The sequence below is a fragment of the Prosopis cineraria genome, unplaced genomic scaffold, assembly GCF_029017545.1.
Source record: "Prosopis cineraria cultivar Desert tree isolate PC_DT_omini unplaced genomic scaffold, ASM2901754v1 PC152, whole genome shotgun sequence".
NCBI classification, from domain to species: domain Eukaryota; kingdom Viridiplantae; phylum Streptophyta; class Magnoliopsida; order Fabales; family Fabaceae; genus Prosopis; species Prosopis cineraria.
The window spans coordinates 6,842-17,500 of record NW_026555479.1 but is presented as its reverse complement, the minus strand read 5'-3'; the positions used below and the strand labels follow the sequence as shown (position 1 = coordinate 17,500).

At 43.2% G+C, this 10,659-nt stretch overlaps 1 protein-coding gene and 1 pseudogene across 1 annotated transcript; both read right to left on the bottom strand.

The window, feature by feature from the left end:
• Positions 1 to 6,569: 6,569 nt before the first annotated feature.
• LOC129295606 (cytochrome c oxidase subunit 3-like) lies at positions 6,570 to 7,958 on the bottom strand (annotated as a pseudogene).
• Positions 7,959 to 8,136: 178 nt separating this feature from the next.
• Positions 8,137 to 9,809, bottom strand: LOC129295608 (cytochrome c oxidase subunit 2-like). Its single transcript, XM_054934145.1, has one exon. It carries the CDS (start codon positions 9,488 to 9,490, stop codon positions 8,780 to 8,782), a length of 711 nt encoding a protein of 236 aa, XP_054790120.1. The 5' UTR covers positions 9,491 to 9,809; the 3' UTR covers positions 8,137 to 8,779.
• Positions 9,810 to 10,659: the final 850 nt, after the last annotated feature.

The window sequence follows — 10,659 nt, the reverse complement described above, 5'->3', positions numbered from 1 at the left end:
GAATGATAATATAACCTTTCTGTCTCAGTCAGTAAAGGTACTCTATATACGTTATTTAACTTCAGTAATGATTTAGTTGCAGTATACCTCATATCGGTAAAGGTATACCGAATAGAAGTATCAATAGGCTATTCTGTTTTCTTGCTGTTAGCGAAAGCCCCCTCCTATAGTATAGATAGGCTAACGCGCAGGAGGGCAGACGCTTGAACACAAAAAAGATACATTAGCACGCCTTTGTCCTCGGTACCAGCGAAGTTTCAGTACTAGAATGCAAGACGAGAAAACCCTATTCATGTAAGGTTGATCCCCTATTACTCCCTTCCTTGGCTACTTAACCCGGAAACACCCTTTAACGTAAGAGCTCTTGAGTGTTCAGTGCATAACACTAATTTCTCCTAAGGGTTTAGGTCAGGCTTTGTTTTGAGAGAAGGAAGCTGTCTTGTCTTAATGCCCTTATGGTTGAATTAAGTGGGTGCTTTCTAACAGAGTTTGGAAATTCCAATTTTAAGGTTCATATTTGAATGCTTCTCAGTTAATTAATATTTGTTTATGAATATTAGTGCCGACACCTTCCATCTTTCTAAAGATTGATTGTTGGGATAAAGCTGTGCTCTTAGTGTGTGCTCAGAAAGGGAAGACCTACCTGAGCGAAGACCAAAGATGAAAGAGATGGTGAGTCGAATGAGGTAACATTTCTCAATTACCCAGAAGGAATAGTGGTGGAGCCCCCATGTATCAGATGCCCATTTGAGACTCAATTCGCCCTCCCAGGTCCTTTCAAACTAGATATTGAATGACCTGCAAAGAGAAATGCTATTGTGAAACCGATAACTCGATGGCAGACAGAGCAGCAGTCTTCCATCGGCTATTGGCAGACAGAATAGCAGTCTTCTATAGGAACAAAGCAGCATTCTCTCGTTTTATTTTACCTCATTTCAGAGCGAAGGAAGGCGGATACAATGTATGATAGGTCTATCATTGTTGGCTAGGAAGTCTGCACAAAGTAGCCTTGGCAAAGGCTGTGAACAGGGGTCACTGTGAGTTGTTTGATCTGGTACCCGCAGTCTTAAAGCATAGCTCTTCACGGGTGATCCTCAATCTCAGCATTTGTAATCAGACTTAGAGCTTCTGCAGAATCTGTTTCAAGGATGACATCTTTTATTTCATATATATAACCTTCAACAGCATTAATCGTCTTTCTATTGCCCAAAGTTCAGCAGCTAAACTGGATGCTTTTGCCATGTGTCCACAAAAACCAAATAACCATCTGCCTTGGTCATCTCTTGCAATCCCTCCAATCCAGGAGGGCCTGGGCCTCCTTTTGCACACCATCAGTCTTCAATTTGATTCTACCTGCAGGTAGTTAACTTGCTTCTTCTTTTGTAAGTAAGGAGGAAAGGACCATTTTCTTAGTCTTGTTCAAGGTTTTTTCCTTTTCTTCAGGTCTGAGTGCCATTTTCATCTCTGCATAGGTCCCCAATTTTGGATGATATTTATGGTGTGTGCAGCGGCCTTCAATTCAGTCTTTGTTCCTATCTTTCTATATGTGCCGGATAATAAATACTGGGGAAAATAAACTGCCAGCAGACACCTCTGAGTCCTATATCAGTGCTGTCCTGCTAATTCTTGTGAATCTGGAGTATAAATATAACTGCAGCTACCAAAGTGAATCAAAATTTCTTCGATTCACTTAAGGCTTGTGAAAGGCCAAAAAAGGGATTCCCAAGATCTCTTTCCTAGTCGATCAGTTCCTACAGGCGGAATGCGCCCAAAAAGTCTACCGCGGGGGCCGCTCTCTTTATATCCTAATTGGATTTGTAATTAGGTGCCTTTGTTGTAATTGCTTTCATGCACTGGTCCACATAAGATCTCACTTGCCAGAAATCCACAACACCAATTCTGGAATGGCAAAGAAAAAGGCTTTAATTTAAAGCACGAGAATGAGGTTGGATGACTATCAGTGGAGAGTTGGTTAGAATGACTTGAAGTGAAGACAAGTTTTTCTCAAAACCATAAAAGTCAAAAAAGTCCTCGGGAAATCCCCTCATCCGCAGATTGGAGATCAAGGGTCTTTCCAGGAGGCTCGGGTGAGAGGGGTGTGATGAATAGAGATTTCCCACCAGCAGCTTCTCCTATCACTTTACTTCTTCGGGCGTCGGATCTTAAGGGGAAATGCCCAGATCCATATTCTATTATATAAGATACGGATTTCAGGTAGTGAGAGAACCGAGCTGGGCAGAGCAAGTCCTCACTCGAAGAAGCAGACTGGCCAGCTTAAAGGCAAGTTAAAGTCGAAAAGCCTTAGATGACTCTTTCGAGAAGGACTTCCCGGATTCGGAAGTAGCAGTCCCTCTATTCCAGTTGCAAAGAAAGAAAGGTGTAGCCTTTTTGTTTTGTGAAAGGCAGGCTTGCTATACTAGATTGCTTGCGTCTATGATCGAACTTGAAACTAGCCTATGGAGAGGTAGAGCACAGCGTAAGGGAGAGAGTGAGGGTTGAACCTGTAATGTACCAACGAGGGAAATAACCCCTCCATAAAAGCATGCATTTCCAGACAAAAGATTGAATGTGGAGGAATTGTCCACATGATGAACCAAACAGAGCTTGAGGGGCAGAGTGAAGTTTTCATTTTAGGATCAGATAAACAGGGAATTCTGTATGAATCCCCGAAAGAGTGCCATGACAGCTCCAAAGAGATAGAAAGAACAGGCCGGGCAACCCCGCTAGATAGGCAAGGGCAGCATCGGTAGCTCGATCGACAAGGCTGTGGGTTATAGGCACAAGCGGTACCAACCCAATCGGCAAGGCATAAGATAGGGAGGCTCCTCACGCACAATCCACAAGAGGGTCGGTATCTCTTTTCATTGATTGATGAGTAAGGGCTCGATAGAATGCTTGATCGATGAGGGAAGGGAAGGCCTTAATCAAGTCATCGCATTCGTCGCTTTCTCGCCTTAGTGGTACCCGGACCATTGGTTGGCGCTGGTTGAGTCAAAACCAGGATAGCTTCTCTCTGTAAGGAATAGACTTTAGACTTTCTTTTTGATTTCTGGCTGGGCTGGGCTTACAGAGGCATTCAACTTGACTGAGGGCTGTAAACAAATAGTCTCTTTAGTCCCATCCCTACCCAACTCTAAGGATTTACCTTAGTCTTAGTTGCTTTTAACCCAGCTCTCAAGTTAGCTCGGTACGGATGAGAGGATCGGAGGCTATGGTGGGACGTATGGCACTATCTGATTCATGGGAGTGGGAGTCGAGGACACGGCCTATACTACAGGAGGGTTTCTTCGGATCTCTTCCTCGTAGTGATCTACAGGTTCAGGAACAGCGGGCTGATTCTGAACTGGAGGGGGGTACTGGGTCTACAGGTCTAGCATCTGCTACTCTTGGTTGGCTTTGTGGTTGTGGATCTGTGTCCCCGGGTGGTAGAAGGAGGGTTTGTTCCTTGAGCAGTAGGTGCAGCCAGGGTATTTTCGATGGCTACCTGCGAGGTTAATTGTGCTAGCATCCGGGAAATCTCAGCTAGTTGACGGCTAACCGCCTCGTTAGAAAGTTGCTGATTTGCCGGGGCTGTAGGGTTCAGCTGGTGGTTAGAGCCAGTGGACTCTTCATTGTCCCCATCATAGAGAGGGTCCCTGGTGCCTCGGTGACTGGCGTTGTAGGCCATGATCTCTGGGTCTGATTTACCAAGGCGTTCTAGGTTCTCTATTTTGACTAACTTCCTGGACGGGCCTCTAGTAGATGACTGTCTAATAGGGAAAGCTCTTTTACTCTTAGCTCTCGTCTTACCATGTCAGATAGAATCTCTAGCCCCAAGATCAATCGATTCTATTATATTATCCCTTATATGACTTACAATCTAGTTAGACTTACCAGGAGAATCTATCTCTTAGCGTTAACCTATAGTCGTCCTTCTTATCCATATTACTAGCCTTCTTATAGTTATAGCAATTTTACCTCCTTTCTGACGAACTGAAGTAATTCTTAACTGATGTCATGTACTGACTCGGAATTACAAAGTATACGAACCGAACTTCCTTCTTTCGGACTAAAGTATACTTTAGCTGTAGCTGCTGTCTCATTCTACTTTGTTAGTACCTTTACAGGAGGTAGAAAGGAGCCCTTATGTGGATGATAGGGGAGTTCTTTTTTTCAGTCAAGCGTTAGGGGAATATATTACGGAAATAGGGGTAGTATTCTAAGAGGGTGGCAGCCAGCCCTCACCTCTACATTCATAGCTTGAACCCTAACGGGTCACTTCACTCCCTTTCGAGAGGGATTAACTCAGACTTAGCTATCATTATTGGCTAGGAAGTCTGCACACCATCAGTCTTCAATTTGATTCTACCGTGCCCTTATGATGCATGGTCTATCTTATGATATAGAAACCTGAAACACGAACCTTCACTCCGATCGCCCTCACAGCCCTTGGTCTCATTGAAGACGCTCCTTCGTGTTTGCCCTTCTCTTTTGGCATCCTCCCTTCAATCACTTGATTCCTACTATCAATGAGTTATTAATAACCTCGTTAGAGGAAGGGATATGATTAACTAGTAACTAGTCTCTAACGGAAGGGCTAAGCCCAGCAAACTACGGCTTGCGAGTATCTACAGGGCCTAAATCATCAACAGGTTCGCCAAGCACGTTGAAAATTCGTCCTAGAGTAGCCCTGCCGACTGGAAGACTTAGAGGAGCTCTCGTGTCAACCACTTCCATTCCTCTCATTAGACCATCTGTAGCACTCATAGCTACAGCTCTAACTCGATTATTTCCTAATAATTGCTGTACTTCACAAGTCACATTAATTTCTTGACCGGTAGTCTCTACCTTTAACTACCAGAGCGTTGTAAATATTAGGCTGAATGCCCGGTCTTAGGTGTAGCCTTTCCCCCCGGCCAATGATTTGAGCGATACGTGTCCCCGGTTCTTTTTTTGCAAGTTAAACTTGAAAAATTGCTAGTCAAGCATAAGAGTAGGGATAAGCCCTGTAAGCCAATATGGATTTCTTTATCCTATAAAAAAAAGATGCTTTCCCATATATTTTTGAACGTCAGACATAGGATCAGTTATGCTAGCAAACAAAGACGGAGAAATCCGTTTTGCTAACTTAATCGCTCTAGATAAACTAAAGAACGATAAGTATTTTTTAACTAGCATATTAGCTTTGTCATCCCTTTTATAGATTTGTTGTCTATGAAAGGATAGTATGATCCTAGGGTAACCTGATCTAGTGAGTGATACGGAGATGGTTTAGTAAGAATATCATACGGGGTAATCCCACCGTACACCTGTTGAAGTGTTACTGCGCACTGCTTCTGATATAAGGCAGTGAACAGAGCGCTTGACTGGCGATTCATATAAACTACCTTTAAACTACCTGCTTGGCAAAGAGGTATGCTCCGATACAGAGCTCCTGGTTAGGTTAGACCAAAAGTTACTACTAAAATAAACTTATTACATACACATTGACTTTAGTAGCCGAAGATCTTAGAAGAGAGTAAGAAAAGGAAGAAAACGGATAAAGAAATGAGTGATTTTTGATTTTAGAATATCATAGTAGGGTCAGGCCTGCCTCACTAAGGCCCGACGTCATCTCTGCGATCAGTGCTCCTTTTTCACTATATAACCATACTTAGTTAGAGTTAAGTTTCAAAATGAGTGATTTTTGATTTGGAGAGAGGGAAAAGAATGAAAAGAGATCATCCCAACACAACAGGTGACCGGGAAATCCACAGGTTCAATAGAATGGAATGGTCCAGCAAAGTGAACGAAGTCCTATGTTCACTTCAGTAGTCCCCTTCAAAAGCGGCTTCCCGAAACACGGAACAAATCCTATTCGCGAATCGGCATGCTGCTAGTTAACCAAGGTTCACTTCAGCTATGGTGCCAAATCCATTGCATTGCTTTGCCATCTTAGCAGCTTTCTTCTCACAGGTGCGGTAGCAATACCTAAAAAATAGAAATGAGTGTGGCGGGGCAGGAAACTACCTCGCGTCTTGTCGAAACAAGGCGTGGAAGGAGATTTTTCTAAAAAAATGGCTTTCCATCGCGCGTTGTTTGATAAGTTGATTACCCTGAGGGTGGCTCGCTCAGTGCTTACGAACGAAAAAATGTTTGTCAATTAGGTGCGGAATACCTAATTCACTGGAGGACCTCTGAAAGGGCTTTCTAGTTGATCACTAACCTTGGCATTCTCCTTTCGTGCTCATTTCTGTTAGTGACGTATTTTGGAGCACTGAACCATGGACTCTTACTTGGCTTAATTAGGCCCTTCTTCAAGAGATCATCCATTTATTTCTGATTCAACTTTCTCAAATGTATTAGTTCGATCTATTAGGTTCTTCGATTTGTTCGGAAAAGAAACGAGAGCCAAGAAAACATCTTTGATTACGATTAAAAGGAACAATCTCAAATAGACCAAGATCCAATTTCGGGTCATTTCTTGGTGAACATAATCTGCCATAATCTCTTCGATCCCTTCATTTATGTGCCAGAATAAAGAGAGATTTGGTAGGAAAGTGGAAGAGACTTTTTTGTATATGATAATCAAAGGGAGTGGGAAAGCTGTAGTAATTCTTTGGAAAAGCCCGGTTCTCTTTATCTTCGAGCTTTCATTCCTCAATCCACTGTTTCGTTCCTTCATATACCTCCCCACCAATAGATAGAGACAAATGGGAATAACCGAACCACGTCTACAAAATGCCAGTACCATGCAGCTGCTTCAAAGCCAACGTGATGCTCCTTGGTCAGATGACCAAGATATTGGCGAATACCACATATGATCAAGAAAAGAGTACCTATAATCACATGAAAACCATGAAAGCCAGTTGCTAAGAAAAAGGTAGAACTATAAATACTATCCGAAATAGTGAAGGGTGCTTGATAATATTCCATTCCTTGAAAGCCAGTGAATACTAGAGCCAGTGAAACGGTAGCTACTAAAGCATAAACTGCTCGTTTTTCCTTCCCCGCGAGTATAGCATGATGAGCCCAAGTTACGGCAGCTCCGGATGAAAGGAGAATAGGGGTATTAAGAAAAGGGATTTCCCGAGGATCTAAAACCCCAATCCCTTTTGGGGGCTAAATACCCCCGATCTCTACCGTAGGTGCCAAAGAAGAATGAGAAGAAGCCCGAAAAAAAGCAAAAAGGAACATAACCTCCGATACGATGAACGGAATAGAACCATATCGAGGTCCTAATTGTACGACTTTGGTATGATGTCCCTCCAACGTGGATTCACGTAGAACATCGCGCCACCATACAAACATGGTATATACGATAAATATGAGGCCCAAACTGAGAAGTATTGCACCCCCTTGAAATGGGTGCATGTACATCACACCTCCTACGGTGGTTGCCAAAGCTCCGAGTGAACCCGAAATAGGCCATGGACTTGGATCTACCAAATGATAAGAATGCCTCTAAGATTCAATCATAAACCACTTATACTCGGTTGTATGTCAACCTCCCCTTCACCCCCAAAAGTGGTAAAGAAGTATTTTGGGTCTAATTATCTTTCTATCTGACAGGACGGAAGGGATGGTTCTTTCATTGCATTGATAGAAGTAGAAGTCTAACTAGAATCTCTCTATTACTTTGAGAAGAGAATCGTTGGTTTGACCGACGAACTACGTGGGAGAAAGAAATAAGAAAAAAAAAGAAAGAAGGGGGTAGATTTAGGCTCCTTCCCTTCCACTGCATAGCTGCGCTAGCAGGTACTACGAGCCCCCTGTCCCACGCATCTAACCAGCTCGCGTGGTTCACCGGTTCCACCGAAAACTCTCATTTGTTGAAGCGGAGCATAGTGCGCTTTAGGCGCCGAGCGAGAAACGTCTCTTTCTTCTTTCGTTTCGGTTTATTCACTGATCTGAAACTTAGCACTTGTTTTCTTATTGATTCTAGCGGCGGCGGCGTTCTTAAATGGAACAAGCAACGGAATTAGCGCTCTAGCGCGAAAGCCCCCACTTAGTTTAAGGCGTTAGTACGAACAAGCAACGCCCGCTACGAATAAAGGCACCCGTTAGCGAAAGCCCCCACTTAGTTTAAGGCGTTAGTACGAACAAGCAACGGATAAGCGCTCTAGCGCGAAAGCCCCCACTTAGTTTAAGGCGTTAGTCACGCGCAGCCGTTTTCTTGCTGCAGCCGTTTTCTTGCTGCTTTAGTTGGATTGCTGCTTTAGTTGGATTGCTGCTTTAGTTTGATTGCTGCTTTAGTTTGATTGCTGCTTTAGTTGGATTGCTGCTTTAGTTTGATTGCTGCTTTAGTTGGATTGCTGCTTTAGTTTGATTGCTCGGTGCTTGTTGTGCGTTAGTCGCACAGGAACAAGCAACGAGCAAGAAAGGCTCCTTCCTTGAGGAGAGTATTCGCAAGAGTTTCTTGACGAAGTCGACAGCCGGTTGGAGCAAGCCCGAGAAATAGATCGGGTTCGTGACAACGAACGTGGTCGACTACGGGAGGAGCTTGATGCCCAAATGGCACCTTTTATTCAATTCAGGCGGCCGAGCTCGCAGCTGAAAGTCGGGCGAAAGCCGTCGAAGTTCCAACGTTGCTTAGTCAATAAATCCAGGCCCAAGAAAAGAACATTGTGGGACGAGGTGTGCAGCGAGAAGAAATAAGGGTCTATCAAAAAAAAAAGAAATAAGGGTCGAAGTTTAAACCGCTCACAGTAGTTCTTTTTTTGGTTATCTTTCCGGTTATCCGCTCACAGTAGTTCTACCTAATAAAAAAAAGAATAAATTGATTGGATACCGTTTGTGGGATTAATTGATTGGATACCGTTTATGGTATTAATTGATTGGATACCCAAGAACCATAATCTTTACTAGGAACAGCTTCTACGACAATAGGCGTAAAGGCATGATTAGTTCCACAAATCTCACTGCACTGACCATAGTAAACCCCTTCTCGTTGTACCGAAATAGAGATCTGATTTAAACGACCAAGTACAGCATCACATTTGACACCTAAGGAAGGTACAGCCCAACTATGAGGTACATCAGCAGGTGTTATAATAATACGTAGATGAGTTTTGGCTGGTACAACCACTCTATTGTCCACTTCTAATAAACGTGATTGACCCAATTCTAGATCATCTTCTGGAATCGTATAACTGTCAAAAGTTAGTGACTGTTCATCGGAACTGTTATAGTCTGAATACTCATAAGTCCGATACCATTGATGTCCAATAGCTTTGATAGTAATGGCTGGATCTACTACTACCTCGTCCATTGAGTATAACAGAGCAAATGATGGTATAGCAATGAACATCGGGATGATACTAGGAAATATGGTCCGAAGAATCTCGATAGTAGTTCCATGAACAATCCTTTGCGGGATTGGATTTTTTGATAGTTGAAATGCCATAAAGCGCGAACCAAGATCCGTGATACGAAAACCAAAATCAAAATGAGGAAGAAAAAGATATCGTGATGTAAGTCTATTATTCCTTGCATCATAGGTGTTGCTGCGTCTTGAAACCCTAATTGCCATGGTTCCGCTACATCACAAGAAGAATTCGTTAATAATTGATTTAGAACAATAACAATCATTTGCTTTGGTTCATTATTTGACTGCTCTGCTCCCAAAAGGAGAGACTTTCTTTTTCTTGCTTGCTCTCCCAATTCAGGAAGACGGAAATCGCCAGTTGGGTTTACCAACCAAGAAAGACATGGGAAAAGAAAGATGCACAAAGGAAAGAACTCATTTCTCAGGAGAAATATACCTAGACCGACCTGCTAATTCCATAAAGACCTAGCTAAGAGACTTTACTGACTGACTTGATCAATCGTACTAGATAGATAGTCTCAGATAGACCATAATCCTTTCATACGCTATTTTTGATCCAATCTCGCACTTGGTCTGATCCTCTTTATTGATGTTCCCTCACAGACCCATTATGTAACCTTCTCTTATTACGACGTTTCTTTCTTGATTGAATACATCATTGATTGAAACAATCATGCAAGAGGTCTGCTACGTCAATTGCGTGCGTAAGGAGTTGGACAGAGAGAACGGCACCATGTGAGATTCTCATCCCTACTCTTTCGATTAATGGTCTTGATGTCAGCCCTCTTCCTATAGATCTGGGATGGAGGGACGCAAGATAGAGCAAGAGGTTTTTTGATTGCCCTTTTGAATAGGCAACTTTTACATACGGGAACTTACGAATAATGATTCTCTTTGACAGGAACTTGCTGATAAGAGACTCTCTTCGATGCAACTCAAAGGAAGTCGCTCCAGGAGTCCAGAGAGCAGCCAGATGTTACGGTCAGAACTGACTAGCGTGATCGGAACCTCTGAGGATAGAAAGCCCGCTGCTTACCAGATTATGCTAGCAACTTCACACCGACAGAGAGCAAAGATAAGGCGGAATGGAGACCATCGGTCGCCGCGCCGGCTCAAAAAGAAAGGTTCTTACTCCGAGAAGACTTACCCAAAAGAGCCAAAGCGTTCAGGTCAGCAACTCGACCTTCGCCTACTTCGGAAGGATCCAATGAAAGTGGGCCCAATTGCTTGAACATAGAACCTTTGTATCCGAGAGTAGACCTGTCCATAACGAAATCCGGAACCTGAATCAAGGATTGGTACCTTGTACTCAAGACCTTTCTCAGCAAGCCAGTCATAGACCTTCCATAGAAGACCAAATTGAACCAACTGAG